Source organism: Polypterus senegalus, chromosome 3 (assembly GCF_016835505.1).
Source record: "Polypterus senegalus isolate Bchr_013 chromosome 3, ASM1683550v1, whole genome shotgun sequence".
Taxonomy (NCBI): domain Eukaryota; kingdom Metazoa; phylum Chordata; class Cladistia; order Polypteriformes; family Polypteridae; genus Polypterus; species Polypterus senegalus.
The window spans coordinates 42,255,290-42,273,862 of NC_053156.1; the positions used below are offsets into that span (position 1 = coordinate 42,255,290).

The 18,573-nt window shown below is 38.8% G+C and overlaps 1 protein-coding gene across 1 annotated transcript; it reads left to right on the forward strand.

Moving 5' to 3' along the window:
* Positions 1–464: 464 nt before the first annotated feature.
* Positions 465–16,509, forward strand: LOC120526468 (alpha-2,8-sialyltransferase 8F-like). Its single transcript, XM_039749633.1, has 5 exons — positions 465–592; positions 8,969–9,113; positions 9,418–9,527; positions 15,329–15,412; positions 16,014–16,509. The coding sequence occupies exons 1-5, from the start codon at positions 465–467 to the stop codon at positions 16,471–16,473; spliced, it is 927 nt and encodes a 308-aa protein (XP_039605567.1). The 3' UTR covers positions 16,474–16,509.
* The last annotated feature ends 2,064 nt before the right edge of the window (positions 16,510–18,573 follow it).

Consider the following 18,573-nt stretch of genomic DNA (forward strand, 5'->3'; position numbering starts at 1 on the left):
AAGTGGTTCAGCACAAGTTGGTGCTTCTTTGTAGTAAGTAAACATCAGGCTCTTGGTCCTCCATTTTTTTGCTTAGGGCATGTGAAAGAACGTATAGAGTCTTGGCTGTATAGATATCTAGAAAATGACTTCCTAATGAAATATATTTAAGAGGAAACAGGCTGCACATTCAAAGTGGAATAGTTTAGAAAAGCAGAGCATTAATGCTAACTGGAGAGGTGAGTTCAAGTCTGGCTTCAAACACTCTATCAATAATAGCTTTAGAATGGAAAGACAACACTGTGTTGGGAACACTGGATTGCTTTTTCTGAAGTTCTCACATCATCATGTTTATCTTGTACCACTCCTCATGTTTCACAACACAGGCATACTAGAGAATCAAGCACCTGTTTTTACTTTTACCTCAACCAAAACTCAGCATTGTGTGTTGTAAGTTGCTTTGGTGTACATAAAGTCACTTTGCTATGAGTATATCATCTGAAGCCTTTTCTAATCTTATTTTTAGAATCTCACCTGAGGATCTAATTAAAGATATCCAGTTCATGAAAATGTGTCCTTGGAGAAAGCACCTCAGAAACCAAAATGTGTACAGGTATTTAACAACGAGTTCATTCTTCTTGATTTACCTTGACCAGGCTATCTGATATTATCATTGAAAAACATTTGCTGAAACTATTTCGGACTCTGTTTGCATTTAGCCATTTAAATTATTACTGACAAACTGGTTTGTCAGTGTACTCGGTAGCTGCAATATTACTCACTGAGATACTATGTGTCAGGTTTTGTTGGACACCGTTGGCTTATCAATGAAATGAGTGACAAATGTTGATCACCATGTCAGGATGCACCCAACCCTCAGGTGTTAGCTAGACCCCCTAGTAGTTCATACCTGAGATGGACCAGTGGCAAGTGAGGAGACCAACCACAGTTTTAGTGGCAAAACAAAATTCATGATTTATTTTAAATAAAGTCACATAGTGCAGTTTAAATTATTTTTCATAAATAAATACTGACAATAAAACCAGAATCTGTGGGGTGAGGTCATTCATCAACAAAAAATAGATAAAAGCAATCTTAAACACTAAGAATGTCCAGAGCTCAGTACCCCACATCCACGTGCTCTATCCATAAATGTTGCCATGTTGCCAATATTACCCCATTTCAGCAAATAAGCTAGATGACGACTAGCATTTACCTAATCATTATACTTATTTGCTTACATATTGTAGTTCCTGAGCCTGTCATTCCATCCCTGGTGATCCTCGCCTCTTGGTTGCCTTTAGCTACAACCCTCAATGCTCACCATGGAGTATGGCCTCCCCAAATCTCTCATGGCCCTTTTCCCTTATGGAATGGTGGTGAAAGAGTCAAAGTCTCCGCTGCACCTGCTACACCACCAGGAGTTCAACACCCTCTTTGGAACAGCAGACAACCTTTCTCCTTCTGGAGACCCATCCATTCGAGCTGTCTTGTGCAACTTCTGCCTGCTCATATCTTATCTTTTTATACTGCATAAGTGCACACACACATTTATGTCTGTGATCCTTCTGTCCTTTTTCTTCCTCCTCTTTCATTTCTAACCCAGTATTAATTTTGGTGAAGACCAGGACCTGCCAAATGTGGAGCTGCTGAGCTAATGTCTTTAATGCATGTCTATAATCACCAACCACCCACTGATTTCTCTGCTCATGGCATTCACCATTGTTGCACCACCCTTTACTGAAAAATAAAACTAGGCAGGTCTCTTTGGAGGCATGGGTTTGTATCCTACCTCTGCCACCAAAAGTCAGTAGTCACTTTGCTGGGACATACCCAAAATTCACTTGTTAACTAGACTCCTGTTAGATTGAAACTAAGATGGACCCACAGTAAGTGAGTAGACCAACAGTAGTTTTTTGGAGGAAAAACAATGTGCATGATTTATTATAAATAAAGTGACACAGTGCAGTTCCTTTCTAATGTTATCAAACCATGCTACTATTCTTGCTTTGAAAAATAATTCATTAAGTCACCACAGTCACCTAGTCAACACATAAAACTGACAGAAAATACTGCTTTACATTGACAAGCCAAGGATGAGTGGGAGAGGCGGGATGTGCATGCAGCACCAACTGTTAAAGTCAGATCACAAAGCCAGTCAAGGATGAGAAGAATGCCTTTACTGACCCGTATGTGGAGCCACTCAGTACATGAAAAGAGATGACTGACTTGCAGATGCTAGTAACATTTCTTTAATACACTTGTCAATTACAGAAGTACATGGTTAGGACCTTAGGAGTCAGGATTCTGTTACACTATACTGTACTGGTTTTCATATCAATACTTGTCCTTGTGCTAAGGTAACAGTGGGACTGGGTGACAGAGCAACAGACTTTATTTAAAATGCTTTCTAAGAGTGACAAAGACAAAAGCTAACCATAAATAAAGACAGAAGTTACTCAATCTACTTATATATAAAATCCTAAGCCTAAAAGTGCAATGTTTTTATGTGATGTTTTTATGTAGCATTTTTGGTTGCGCTTTAAATCAGGCTTATTTTAAAACCTACATTTATATGTTTTGTATAATTATTTTCAGAATTTATCAAACTTTAATGTGATGTTGTTAGATTTTCAGATTCTTACTCTGTTTTTAAATTATACACTAAAAAATATCAAGAACTCACGTCCTTAGAGACAAGATATTGTGCCAAGAGATTTAACCACGCCCGGGGCTGGAAATAAAAGACAAAGAGTACATGACAAAGACAGTTGCTGTACAGGCTTTTAAATGTTCGAAACACTGCGTGAGATGCAGATCATGTGGCACAGCAGCAGCAGCAATCCAGCACCTGATTGAGCAAAGAGGAGGTAAAAAAAAGTATTTGTTTCCCATTGTATCACCGTTTAAGAGGGGGTTTTGGAAGAATGACCATGTCTCCCCCTCTTCACAACATGAGCGGCAGAGACCTGAAGTGGCTTGTGCGTAGTGCAGGCAAGGTGGGTTGGCGAGCGAAGCGAGCAGGGGGTAAGCCCCCTAGTAAAATCAATAAATACTCAATTTGTGAAAATCATATCCATCAGCAATATCAACCCCCACAATGTACATAAAAAACTAAAAGACATACACAGCCACACACAAAAAACTCTCTGTAATCACTGGTTAAAATCCCTAAATAAAATATTAGAAGAAGGGTGGGAGTTAAGAAATCTCTTTTAATTGTGCCTTGTAAGATTTTGGTAATTAACAATTTAAGACAAGCAAAATGTCAATTCCTGGAGGTGGAACACCAAGAAAACAGGCTGATAATCCCCTAGTGTAAAGATGCCATGTGATATTTAATCACATTTGTTTCAAATGTCTGTCATAGTTAAGCATTTTCTTTGATTAACAGGTCTACAATTATACAAAATCATGCAGTGTGTGACTGCTGTTAGCAGTACATGAAATTCAATATCACGCCCTGCTTCACAACATTGGCTTTATATTAGTTTCAACTCTGGCCAGATGTTACAACATTTTGGGGGGAGTTTACTTGAAGTGTTAGAACACTTGATCTAAGCTATTCCATTGACAAAGGCTGAGAACGAAAAGAGATACAGTGGTGTGAAAAACTATTTGCCCCCTTCCTGATTTCTTATTCTTTTGCATGTTTGTCACACAAAATGTTTCTGATCATCAAACACATTTAACCATTAGTCACATATAACACAAGTAAACACAAAATGCAGTTTTTAAATGATGTTTTTTTTTTATTTAGGGAGAAAAAAAAATCCAAACCTACTTGGCCCTGTGTGAAAAAGTAATTGCCCCCTGAATCTAATAACTGGTTGGGCCACCCTTAGCAGCAATAACTGCAGTCAAGCGTTTGCTATAACTTGCAATGAGTCTTTTACAGCTCTCTGGAGGAATTTTTGCCCACTCATCTTTGCAGAATTGTTGTAATTCAGCTTTATTTGAGGGTTTTCTAGCATGAACCACCTTTTTAAGGTCATGCCATAGCATCTCAATTGGATTCAGGTCAGGACTTTGACTAGGCCACTCCAAAGTCTTCATTTTGTTTTTCTTCAGCCATTCAGAGGTGGATTTGCTGGTGTGTTTTGGGTCATTGTCCTGTTGCAGCACCCAAGATCGCTTCAGCTTGAGTTGACAAACAGATGGCTGGACATTCTCCTTCAGGATTTTTTGGTAGACAGTAGAATTCATGGTTCCATCTATCACAGCAAGCCAAACAGGTCCTGAAGCAGCAAAACAACCCCAGACCATCACACTACCACCACCATATTTTACTGTTGGTATGATGTTCTTTTCTGAAATGCTGTGTTCCTTTTACGCCAGATGTAACGGGACATTTGCCTTCCAAAAAGTTAAACTTTTGTCTCTTCAGTCCACAAGGTATTTTCCCAAAAGTATTGGCAATCATTGAGATGTTTCTTAGCAAAATTGAGACGAGCCCTAATGTTCTTTTTGCTTAACAGTGGTTTGCGTCTTGGAAATCTGCCATGCAGGCCGTTTTTGCCCAGTCTCTTTCTTATGGTGGAGTCGTGAACACTGACCTTAATTGAGGCAAGTGAGGCCTGCAGTTCTTTAGACGTTGTCCTGGGGTCTTTTGTGACCTCTCGGATGAGTCGTCTCTGCACTCTTGGGGTAATTTTGGTCGGCCGGCCACTCCTGGGAAGGTTCACCACTGTTCCATGTTTTTGCCATTTGTGGATAATGGCTCTCACTGTGGTTCGCTGGAGTCCCAAAGCTTTAGAAATGGCTTTATAACCTTTACCAGACTGATAGATCTCAATTACTTCTGTTCTCATTTGTTCCTGAATTTCTTTGGATCTTGGCATGATGTCCAGCTTTTGAGGTGCTTTTGGTCTACTTCTCTGTGTCAGGCAGCTCCTATTTAAGTGATTTCTTGATTGAAACAGGTGTGGCAGTAATCAGGCCTGGGGGTGGCTACGGAAATTGAACTCAGGTGTGATACACCACAGTTAGGTTATTTTTGAACAAGGGGGCAATTACTTTTTCACACAGGGCCATGTAGGTTTGGATTTTTTTTCTCCCTAAATAATAAAAACCATCATTTAAAAACTGCATTTTGTGTTTACTTGTGTTATATTTGACTAATGGTTAAATGTGTTTGATGATCAGAAACGTTTTGTGTGACAAACATGCAAAAGAATAAGAATTCAGGAAGGGGGCAAATAGTTTTTCACACCACTGTATGACTGTGGCTTTTGATTTAAAACTATCCTAGATAGTTCAAAGAATAAAATTCTTGTAAATTTAGTCTGGGCATACTTAAAAATCACAATAGGATGACATCTTTGGCTTACCACTTAAGAGTAAATTATGCACAATGTCACTGTTAAAACTTCTACCATTAAACAAGAAAGTCTGCGACAGTCCACAATCCATGAATGTACAACTCATCTCAAATTAATGAAAGAAACAAATTGTAAAGCTTTCGCTATGATTATTTATTACAAAATTGATCATATCAGACTGAAGACCTTCAAATATAGCAGAAAATACAGAAACAAATGAATCTTTTAGCGAGGTCTGATAATTTTTACACATTACCTTCATATGGGACAAATATATCATTTATCAAGGATTTATATGTCTTCACAGTGTCAGTAGCTAAAAAGTAGTACAAAAGTCACATTCACAGGGGACTAATGGACATTACTGAACTACTTTGTTTAAAAATGAATAATTGCAATTAATCCAGAATGCCATTTTGGGATTAAAAATTGTAATTGTGTGACAGCCCTAATTTAGTTGCTTTTATGATGAATTGGTGATAAATTTAGATCTGTTACTGGTCCAATGTTTTAATTTTGTCAATGTAACTAGAGGAAGATATTAATATTTGAGCAGCTGATAATAATCCAGCAAGGTTTATCATTGGTATTACTTGGGAATATTTCTGAGACATTGCTAGGCTATCATTAAAATTTCCCGTATAGAGCATGAAACATGCCATGGAGCAGTTTTGGACTATTAAAGGGATGACTCCTTGACAAATGAAAGTGAGACAGTGTTGACCTATCACTAGGATTTACTATGTATTGGACAAACGTTTTTGTAAAAATGGTTGGAAGGTGTTGAAGAAGCTTTAGGATAACCTTTGGAAGATGATGAGTGATTGTTGGTCAGGTTTTAGGATGATCAAGTCAAGTCAAGTTGGGTAGCAGGCAGTGGTACAGTGGGTTGCCGCACCCACTACACAATGTAACAACTCGGGATTCCATTTTTCATCCCCCCAGGCAGACACACGGTCCAGTCCCATCCTCCGGAAATGACCCTCTACCTGCTGCAGGCAGGTGTTACATGGGTGACCCCTTGGCCTGGTCCAACCACTCGGGTCCCCAGCAATGAGGATCATACGAGCCAGATCACCCTCGGGGAAACGCACCACATGGCTGTAGTGCCGTAACTGACGCTCCCTCACAATGCAAGCAATGTGGCTCATTCAGGACTCCATGAGCAACCACTCATTCGACACAAAGTCAAACCAACGGTACCCAAGGATTTTCCAAAGAGACACAGTACCAATGGAGTCCTGTCTTCGTCTCAGGTCACTGGATAGCATCCATGTCTCACAACTATATAGCAAGACAGGATGCACCAGGACTCTAATGACTTGGACCTTCATCCTTTTGCACAGCGACCTCATGATCCGCCATGCTCTCACAATCTGTCTACTGACTTCATAGGAAGAGTCACCAGAGACATGGATGTCACTGCCAAGGTAAGTAAACCTCTTGACAACGTCGACACTCTCTCTGTAAACAGACACACTGCTGATGGCTGTGCCCATCAGATCATTAAAGGCCTGGATCTTGGTTTTTATCCAGGACACTTGCAAGCCCAGACACTCAGACTCCTTGCTAAGTCTCTCCAGTGACTCGATCAGAGCTTCCATTGACGCCGCAAAGATCACAGGATTGTCAGCAAAGTCCAGATCCATGAATCTTTCTTCACCAACAGATGCCCCACAGCTGTTGGACCCCATGACCTTACCCAACACCCAGTCCATACAAGCATTGAACAGTAGGAGCAAACATTGAGTAGGAGCAAAAACACACCCCTGATGAACCCCAGAATCAACTGGGAAAAATGCAGAGGTCTAGGATGATATTGACAATTAAATCATGAATAAATGTTGAGACAGCTCTATGATAACTCTGCATGGGAAGCTGATAATAGGACAATGTTGGTCAGTTTTTAAGATGACTTGACATCGGAAAGTTGCTAATGTAGTTAATGTTTTCTAGAAACTCAGCTCTTCTATTGTAAACTGTAAGGTTAACCACTTCTGTAATGGTAGGATTGTAAATGTAAGGATATATTTGTCTGCAAAATAATTGGATAAACATACAAATGTACATTTTTTTCAAAGTTGACAAAGCAATTGCTCTGATCTGATAATCAGCAAGAATTACTCTGTCATCAATACTGGAGGAGGATATTGCTGAGAAGCTGCTGTTTTTCTGTTTCTTGGTTAATGAAAGAAGGCTCTGAGAGTCAGCTATACTTTCTAAAAAACAAACAAGGCTAATATGAAAGGTGATGTTACATGGGAAGATCTGACAAATAAGCTCTATTAGCAGTCACATTTATATCTTGCCTTAAAGCTCACCTCTTCTCATTTCCATTATAGTCATTTTTAGCTATGACGTCATTCTCTAAATTAGTGCTGCTGGTTTTGATTAGGATGTGCTGTCAGCTCATGTGTTTGGTCTATTTCCATGCATTACCACTTCATGTTAGCTCCTGTAGGGTCCCCCTGGTTTATTTACCATGCAGTTATAAACAACAGATTACATTTATAAGTTGGAGAAATTTGGTGAATTATTACACTTGTATGGGAATTTACTAGACCAGTACCTTTAAAACAAATGGACAAAACCCCTTTGTCTCTTTAAATCCCCAGACTATTATCTAGAATTCATGAACACATACCATAATTTTAAAAAGTATATAATTATAATTATAAAAGGCATACATCTGAAGAAGGAAATGCAAAATATCAATTCAAAGTAGTAGAGCATCATTTGGAGTTTAATACATTCCAATATGTGGGAAAAACACTGAAATATTGAAAAAGTGTGAAAATATATTGAAGTTCTGCCACACTTCCTAAACATGACTGTCCCTCAACCTGAGACCTTCTAAAGAGGCAACTGGAAAGCCAATTATGAATCTGAATAATGATGCAATGGTAAGAGACAGTATAAATAGATAATGGTCATGAAGCAACAGTTATCAACCAGTGTGGTCTACAACAGTGGCCTTTAAAAGTTCTTTTTCAACAAATGTTTGTTTCACCCTGTATCAGGGTCACATAATCATGATGGGTCAAATTGACTGCAAGTTTTCATAATATAACATTTATAAACCTATTTCTTTTTATCCATTATCATTTTGGGACTCATGTTGGAAGTTTGCCCTGGCAACATCAGGAGCAAAGTGAGAACCAATCCTAGATGGTATATCAGTCTATAGCAGGACCCACCCTCATACACATACTGTAATTTTAAATTGCCTATCACCCTAATGTACAAGTTTTTAGGATGTAAAATCTATGGGGAAATGTTCAGCTACCACACCAACAGTAACTTGGTACAGGATTTGAATACAGAAAATTGATTCTTTAACCGTTGTGTTATCCATAATAAAAAGGAACAATTAGTAAAAACTAAAGCAGCTAAATACAAACTGCAAATGTAATATTATAATTGCTTAAAATTAAAAAAAATAATGTCCTTGAGTCTCAGAGAGGAAGACAAAACAAATTTATTCCATTAAACGATCTTTTATTGACAATTTTGGCCCAATATCTGGAGTTCATGCTCTATTCCAGAACATTGTAGACTGCTTTTCAATTTAAGTCCAGATCCAAAGGACAAATCCATATTAAAAAACTTCATATACCAACATTTTTTGGCCTGATTTTTTTTTTATTTTATTTTGTGAACCAAAACAGGCTGGAGCTTCAGAGCTGCTGTAATGCCAGTCAGGATCTGGTTCTCACCAAAGAGAACATAAAGCTTGGAGAGACAATTACATTCGAAATGGAGAAGAAAAGTACTCGTGTTGTGGATAAGACTCTCTATGAAATGCTTCCAGAGGTAAAGTTTTATCTACTCTTTTTTCACTCTGGAGTGGCTGCTCTTTAAAAACAATAGAGAATGAGGTGGACAGATCTTAAAGGTCCAGGGACCAATGAGTACCTGAGTGTATGTTCTCCCAACTGTGGACTGAAGTTTCCTTCAAGCTTTGAGCCCACTCAATGTACAGTTATTTTTAGACAACATAAGATATATAAATGAGTTTTTCACTTGGATAGATGGAATTATGTGATACACACAGATACATGTGTAATAGAAATAATAATAAAAAAGGAAATTTGACTAAACTGTCTCTCTTTATTAGAGACCTTTGTGGAACAAGACTTTGGGACACTGTGCTGTAGTTGGAAATGGGGGAATTTTACGCAACAGCAGCTGTGGAGAGCAGATTGACCAAGCGGACTTTGTTATCAGGTACTCCAGATAATAGCACCCTTAGAAAAAATGAACCTCTGTGAAAGTAGGGGGGTCTAAGGTCAGGAGATTATTTCAGCATAATGGGGCAGAAGCCAATCCTGGATGAGGCACCAGTGTCTACATTTTTTAAACTTGCCTTACTTCTCAGTGGTGTGGGTATGAGTGAGGGTTTGAGGGGTGGAGAACCGATTTACCATTTTCCCTTTCCTTTCCTTTCCTTCCTGTCTGTGTTGACGTATTAAATGCTATTTTATTTTTATTTCCTTGAGATTCTTAATCATGGTTATGAAGAAATACAATTTTCATCATTTTGTTCTTTACATTTTTCAGTCAGGTGGTGATGATATCCAGTCTGTTCGGCAATCACTATAATACCAAATGTTTTGATGTCATGCAATGTTTGACATATTATTTAAGAGCTATGTACGCAATGAAGGATTTCCTGGACTTTGCTCTAAGTAAACTAAGAAAGAGCTCAGTAGAGGACTTGTACAAATATTTAGGTCAAAAATTAGATCTCAATGATCTGCCAGATTTAGTGATTAAATGTTTGGATCTGGTTTTTTCCATTTTTTTTTTATTTATAAAGCGCCTTTCACAGACAGAGTCACAAAGTGCTGCATACAAAAGAAAAAAATTAACACACACAGGTTACAAATAATACAAAATAAATTTAAACTAACATTTCAACAAATGAACATAAAACAGAACAGCCAGAAACAGCTACCCGTATGCTAGCCTAAAAAAGATCCTCTTCAACTGTTTTTTAAATGTATGAATTGTGTCAGCAGCTCGTAAAACATAAGGAAGGCTATTCCACCATTTTGGTGCAATGGTCTGAAAAGCCTGATCCCCACAATTCTTTAGCTGAGTATATGGAACAATAAGAAGGCCCTGGTTAGATGACCTGAGTGGGCAATTGGTAGTATAATGTTGTAAAAAATCTAAAATAAATTGTGGTGTTTGACCATGCAGAGCTCTATAGGTGATTACTAAAATTTTAAACCATATTCTAATTGATCTAATCCACAGATTATAAAAACAAGACCAAAATAAGGACCTAAAATGAGCATCAAGGTTTAAAGACTGATGAAACATAACAAAGGTTCTGGACACAAAATTTAAAGTTGGGTGAATCAGCCGATAACCTGAGACTGATCTCTGCTTGCAAATTTATGACATTATGAGATGTTCATGCCTGCTGTTATTCTTTATGAATGTATACTCCTTCACATTGTTTCTCTTCTAAAGTTAATCCGTACTGCTCACCAAATTAAACCGTGTTTGCTTGTGGATCCTGTCTTTTGTAAGTGGAATCACAGACAAATGTAAAGTGCTGGGGCACCTGGCAAACCCCATATAAACAGTAATCACATTGTTAGACCACCACAGAACTGAAGCCGATATAGTTCATACTCAAACCGATAACATGCAAGCATAAACCAGTACAGTTTACTCTCAAACTAGTAACAAACATACTGGAACCGGTGATTTACACACGCAAATCAATATAGTTCATATCCAAACCTGCGGTATGCATATACAAATGGATACAGTTCACGCACAAACCGATAATATACGGACACAAACCAATGTAGTTCATACAAATGAAACCAGTAATGTACGTGTGACAGGTGTCTGGTCACTCTTACAGGTAATCTAACTTAGACACCGTTAAAATATCCGACTACGCCACCTAGTTTTATTAAGAGACCTCTTGAAATTTACCAATAATAGCACACAGGTTTGTTTAAATTGGGCGGTGAGTAAACACACAATGAAGGACACAACAGTAACTTCTATTACACAAGACAATATAAAGTACATTTAAAAGATAAATGAACATAACAAAATCTAAAAATATCAGGAACGAATTTCCTTTTTTTAAAAGGAAAACACACAGCCCACACTCTAAAAGTCAGTCAAAAACTAAAACTGGAGGATATAACATTTAGTGGTGCAGAGTCCAGTTTGCACACTGTTACCCCAACAATTAATCGTCCAACTGTCCACCAATGCACTCTGTTCACTGGACACTTGTTTCCCAACAGAAGTTTTGTCAAATTGTGGAATCCCTTTCAGCATCTCCTCGTCCTTCTTTTTCTCCACTCTGGGTTCCTAGTGTTGCTGAGATCTAGGCACGCTTCACTTTTCATCCGCCAGCTTTGCTCGGTCCTTTCATGCAGTTTCTCTCTCTCGCTGGACCCACAACCGTCTTCTTGTGGAGCTGTCTCTTCCTTCCTCAGGTTAAGTGTTGCCGTCCGTGTCCCTTACGTCGCACCAGCCACGTACCCCAGTCTGCCAGCGAGCCCCTGTGCTCTCTGTGAGCATCTTGGCAGCATTCTCAGTGGACCGTCCCTACTCTGCCTTCTCCTTTCCAGAAGTTTAAATCTCCTTCAGTCCCTGCCGTTGTAAGTCCTGGACAATTGGTTTAAACAATGGCACATCTACATTTCCTGGGTTTAACAATTAATGAAAACACAAGTTAACAAAATGTATGAGTACAGATATGCTGATTAGAAACCAATATTGTCAGACATGTAATCTCCAAGTCAGGTAAATACAAACATCCTCCAAAGAAGGAGTTATACTTTGTATTTTTTGTAGGCTATACTCAACCAGCCAAAACTCCTTTGCATGACAGCAAATACCTAGATCCTGCAGACAGGCATGACAACAATCAGTAACGGGATTACCTAGGAAATCAAAAAAATATCCTTCTCTGGCATGCACAATTAAGTATGCACACAAACCAACAGGAAATATTCATAAACCAATATTGTTCACGTATAAACCAATAGATTATGCACAAAAATGCATGATTTATGGCCTGTTTGGCCCCTCGGGGTAAATGACTACAGCAGCTTCCCTCTATGTAGCATGGATTCTCGGGGAAAAAGAAAAAATACACTCAGTGACCATCAAATAATGCAAATTACTACAGAGAAGGTAGTGACAGACGACATTAATAATTAAGGAAGAGCTTAACTTCATCCATTCAGAAAATACCAATGTACGATACAACAACCACGAGAACAGCTTAAGTACTAGCAAGTGATGTTTTCGAAACCCTTTTAGAGAGATTAAAAAAGGCGTCAATAAACACCAAGTGATGCAAAATGTTATACAGTATTTAGTGTTGATCATCTCGTTCACATTTGAATGCTGAGAGCCAAGAATTATGCTTGGCCATCCTAACATTTAGTATGTGGTAATCTGGCCCTCAAAAAGATTTAATGGAAGAACCCTGGTGTACATCCTCATAAACTCACATTGTGCAACCTGGAGATGCCATTCAATTTAACTCAAGTCAAGCCATGTAGTTTTATTGTCTTACCAGCCATAGACAGAACTGCAACATACAATGGCATTTCCCAAAGATGGTAGTGCAACACATGCAGAAATGAAAGAAAAGTGCGAGGCTTATACTGTGTTATATTATAAATAAATAAATAAATAACATGTAGGTTTAATAGGTAGAAATAATTAAATAATTGGAAATAGACAGTAATAAATAAATAAATAATAACAACAACTAAAACAAAAAAAAACAACACTAGTAACAAGTGAAACAAATCTACTGCATATAACAAGCTACAAGGAGCAGATCTGAAGGCAGGGCAGCAGCACAAAGTTTAGAGTCCAGACAGCCAAGGGGTAGAAGCTGTTGCTGAACCTGGCAGAACTGATTTAGATGCTACAGCACTTTCTGCCAGATGGAAGTGGGACAAAGAGACCATGAGAGGGGTGGGAACAGTTCTTCACAATCCTATAGGCTTTGTGGATGCAATGCTTTATTCAAAATTCATTAATGGAGGGCGGAGAGGTCCCCATGACCTTTTTCTGCTGTGTGCACTGTCTGTAGTAGGACTTTACAGTCACTGCATTGAGTTCCCAAGTCAGACAGTGATACAGCTGGTCAGATGGTGCCCTTGTAGAATCTGCTCAGAATGGAAGGATGTGGGCTTGCCTACCTTCAACCAGGCCAAGATAAGGAAAACTCCATTGTGACTGGACTGCAAGACAAACTGAGGTTCTTGAGACTATGGGATAGCACCACTTACCTTTATGGTCTGGTGTCACTGGTATCCAGTCACCATCCACATTAAAATCGAGAAATTATACATTCAGGTTTAATCCAAAATATCCAATACACCTGTACATTAGATTCTTATAGGGCCATTCATTTTCATATAGTGTTCCTCATATACTGAAGAAAATATCAATATTTTATGAATTGAGATATGCAATTCCAATATATCATGCTTGCAGTCATCCTGCCCAGATCCAACTGTCTATTGAGTTCTCAGTGACTTTGAGAGATGTCATATTGTTGGGTATGACATGTCTTGGGGAACAGAGTCCAAGGTGATGCTGCCATGGAAGTCAGGGGGGTGACTGTGGACAAAAGCTCATTCTTTGCCACTGTGACTTCAGTTCATTGATTCAAAATACAAGTAAACACAAACAAGACAACCCTGGATCACTGAAACACAAATAAACTTCATGCAGCAGTATACATTTTCAGGAACAGTCCATATTAGAAAGAGATGTGCTGGTTGGGTTGTGGTGTATGGCATATTCAGCCTTTTTATAGTAGTCGGGGGTCTACATTAGTAATAGGCTAGACTAGTCTCCTAACACAAAGAAGTTATTTAAGAAAAGATGGAGCAGATTCTTTTTTTCCTAGGAAATTTAACTCTTTTAATGTGGGTAGTCACATCCTCTACATGTTCTACTACTGTGTGCAATTTTTACACTGTAGTTTGCTGGGCCAGTAACATCACTGCACAAGAGGTCCATCAAATCAAAAAGCTGGTTAAAGAAGGCAGAATGAGTTATGGGACACACTCTGGACCCCCTGAAGATAGCAGATGAGGAGAGAATGAAGACAAAACTGAGTGCCAATATGAACAATGTTGCACATCTTCTATCTGACACACTGACAATGAGGACTTTTAGCAAACAAATTATTGAACAAAGTGTGTCAAGAAACACTATTGAGATTCTTTCATACCTACAGCATGACTGCTCTTTTCTCTTTCACCAAGCCTGCATTTGTTTGTTTGCTATATTTCTTCAACATCTGTAAAAAGTTAAATTACCCCTACATAAAGTCTATCTATCTATCTATCTATCTATCTATCTATCTATCTATCTATCTATCTATCTATCTATCTATCTATCTATCTATCTATCTATCTATGCAAGAGTGAAATGTCACAGCAGGCCCAGCAGTGAAATCACATTAAACATGTTATAATTATTAATAATTCCATATTTGCATGATGGCTGTAATTATCTTACAACAGTGTAGTATGAAAATGTAGTACTGTTTACTCCTAGACAGTAACATAGAGAGATTTTTTGTTTTAGGAGAGTATACTTTGACTGTAATGGTAACAAGAAAAGAGTACAGGTGATAAATTCATTTGGGTGTGTATCTTTAGGATCCATTATGGTACAGCCTCTAGTGTCACAATGCTGTGATCCAGGTTTGATCTTTAGCTTTGATGTTCTTACCAGGCCTGTGTATTTTTGCTCTCAAGGCTTTGGTTTTCTCCCACAAGCCAAAATCAGGTTGTTAGATGGATTGGCAGTTCTGATGTGGCTTGATACAAGTGTTTCTGTGTATCAATCCAGTTAGCTACTGGCTTCCTGAACTGAAAAAGTAGGTTCATGAAATGAATGGATGGATGTCACTTCATAGGCAGCCCCAAAAAGAGAAACAGCTTTACCAGTGTTATAAGGAATGATGCAAAGATGCTGGCTGAAATGATTTCATCTTTATTTTCCAGGATGAACTTGCCACCCATAAACTACACAGCTGATGTTGGAACTAAGACAGACCTGGTGACAGCAAACCCCACCATCTTGTCCAAGTCAGTATCGTCCAAAGAAGATGTGTTGGCTTTGGGTGGGCAGGTAGAACTGTTTGGGTCATGTTATATAGGAAGATTCAGTTTATTGATAATATATTTTTGGCAGAAAACTATAAGCAGTAAGGGCCTAGCTATAGTGTTTGTTGGGTACTGTAGTTCTAGGGGTAGCCATGCTGAGTACCGTGAGACTGCCAGGAAGATCTACAGGGATTGGGAATCATTACTCTGTAGAGCTTCAACATTACCTGGAAGTACACCCGATCCACAGTTTCATGTCACCAGAAACTCCTGGGTGTGGGATAAAAGGAGCAGCCCCACTTCAGTCTGGGAGCCAGAGTCTGGAGGAGGAGGAAAAAGATAACTGAAGAACCAGAGGAGACCGACAAAGAAGATAACAGAGTTATTGTGCATAAGAAATAGAGTGCTACTGTGATGTGAGAAATGCTTACTGTGAACAGTTTCCCATAATGAAACTTGTGTCGGAGCCTGTTGTGTTGGGAGTTTGGAGAGTTGCATACAAGTCACATCAGTTATTTGGTCCTAGATATCACAATGCCATCTTAATCCTCACTAGTTTCCCTTCTTGTCTTTTAACTTTCAGGTATGACAGATTGTCCTATGCCAGGAAGCCATTTATACAAAGAATGAAGGCCTATGGACATGCACAGGTGCTAATGCCAGCTTTTACTTATGCCTTTTGCTTGGAGCCCTCTTTCAGGGTTTACTTTACCCTGCAGGACTTCAATCTCCAGCATGTATCTTTCCTTCATCCAGGATACCTGAGCAAGCTCCACAAATACTGGCGTAACAAGAGGCTAACTGCCACACGGCTCTCTTCTGGAATGATGCTGGTCAGCGTTGCCTTGGAGCTTTGTTCTAAGGTTTCTCTTTACGGTTTCTGGCCTTTTCCCTATGACTTAAATGGACAACCTTTGATCCATCACTATTACGACAATCATCCCGTTACACCTGGCATGCATTCACTGCCACTAGAGTTTTTCAATTTACTTCAAATGCACAGAAAGGGGATACTGAAGGTAAACATAGGAAAGTGTTTATGATGGCTGAGGAGGGCCTCTTCATTTTAAGTTTCAAATTACATTTATTTATAAAACCTACAGCTCTCATGACATTCCTGCTTGTTTCCTCCCTTGGTGCCAGGAAGAACTTCATCTCCTAAAACTTGATTTGAATGGTGTGGTAGATGACCCGGACAAAGACAGACGGACATCATTATTTCACCCAACACCCGTTTATTTACACACTATATACAAATAAGTTCAGTGCACAACCCAGTGCCTCTTGCACCGAGCCCCCAAAAACCAGGCCTCAGAGTCTAACTGCCTTTCTCCTGCGGCCCCTTATATAGGAACCCGAATGGGCTCCAGCTGCTTCCCGGCATTCCTCCACAGACACGCCCCAGTGTGGCGGAAGTGCTGGCTGCGCACCCGGAAGCCCTCCGGGTGTCCCCTGTCTTCTTCTCCCCAGCACTTCCTGGTGTGGCGGAAGTGCTGGGCTCCAGGTTTCATCAGGCACAAGGGCGCCGCCTGGCGGTGGCCACGGGCCCCTACAGGGTTGGGCTTCCAAGCCCTGTACCCGTGGCCCCCAATACAACCAGGGCAGTCGCCCCCTTGCAGTCTGGAGGAGGTACATTTCTTCAAAATGAAGTGCTGTATTCATAAATTACATAAACCTCTATCAAAATCAAATCTTTATACCAAATAGCACATACTGCAATCTTATTATCAGATTTTTGTCCAACACAAGATACACACTGATGTATTTAAACAAAACTGTTGCCATCTTTGGCGGGTATTAGTTCTGGATAGTAGAGAATTCTGCAGTTAGAAATTGTCCAAATGTGCAAAAGTGCAGAAACCACCAATTAGATTGTTCTAATGTTCTAAACCTTAAAAACAAATTCTTCAAAAAGAGTATAGGAACACTGTTAGAAACTTGGGGGCAGATTTCAAAAAGTTTTCCTTCACACAAAGAACCATTGAGACCTGGAATGACCTAATCATGTGGTGGAGAATAAGACTTTAGCTACCTTCAAATGTCAACTTGATGTTATTTTGGACAATCTGTTGTTGAATAAAATGGATTACTGTCTTGGTCTAAACGGTCTGTTCCCATCAAAATGTTTCTAAAGTTTTCAAACATTTTGACTGAGGTATTTTTACTAGTAAACTAATTTTGATAACTAACTTGGAACTAACTTTTAAATGTTCGTTCTTGGCTAATCAGTAAACAGTTACATGATGGAATCAACCATTGCAGTGTTTCATGAGGAAAAAATACAAATTGCAATGCTAGAGTTTGCAAATTTGGAAAGATAATAACACCAGAATTAATTAAGTTAAACATTAGCTTATACAGTATCTATCTATAACAATCTATATTGTTAATAAATAAACATATGAGGACACGGTGTTACAGCGCTAGCAAGAGATGGCGCTCCGTTCACGGATTGTTCCAGCCTCGCACTATATTCTTGCTGGTGTTGACGCGACACTGGATGGATAGAATAATTTAACATATACTACGAAGATATTTCAATGTTCCTTAAAAGTTTTGAAGAATAGGTGTTCCAGGCTTGTAGATGACTTAACATCTATTACAGAGCTGATTGTGAGGCAATTGGGTATTTGGAGAAAGAAAAGTATGGACAAGAATTGCCGGTTAGTATGTTTTCAGGAGACAGTACTACTGCAATAAATTATTTCATCAAAGGTTGCGCATGGCGCAGCAAGCATCTTGGGTGAGACATGAACAATCACTGTGCCACCGTGTTCCCATGATTAATAACATGCTTTAACTCCTATCATCATGAAAATAATAACATGTATACATCTCAGTATTTTAATTATTTATAGAGCTGTAATATCACAGATGTAATGGATTCTGTGTCCTGTCGGAGGAAGAGAAAGCCCTTTTAAGAAGCACATAGTGATTCACACACATAGCGCATATAGAAGATCAAATACAAAACAAAGCATTTAATGTGCTACTTTAGTTATGATGGGATTGGAGAAACTAGTAAATTAAACAATTTTAAGATGAAGTTTATGATGTTCTACTTTAATGACAAAATAAACTATATGATTAAAGTGGAAATTTAGAGATTTCGTGCTTTTTTCCCACTGTGTATTTTTTTTTCT

Coding starts and splice junctions, on each gene's coding strand:
- LOC120526468 (XM_039749633.1), top strand. CDS start 465: ATGAGTATATCATCTGAAGCCTTTTCTAATCTTATTTTTAGAATCTCA. Junction 593..8,968: donor AGAAACCAAAATGTGTACAG/GTATTTAACAAC, acceptor GAACCAAAACAG/GCTGGAGCTTCAGAGCTGCT. Junction 9,114..9,417: donor TCTATGAAATGCTTCCAGAG/GTAAAGTTTTAT, acceptor TCTCTTTATTAG/AGACCTTTGTGGAACAAGAC.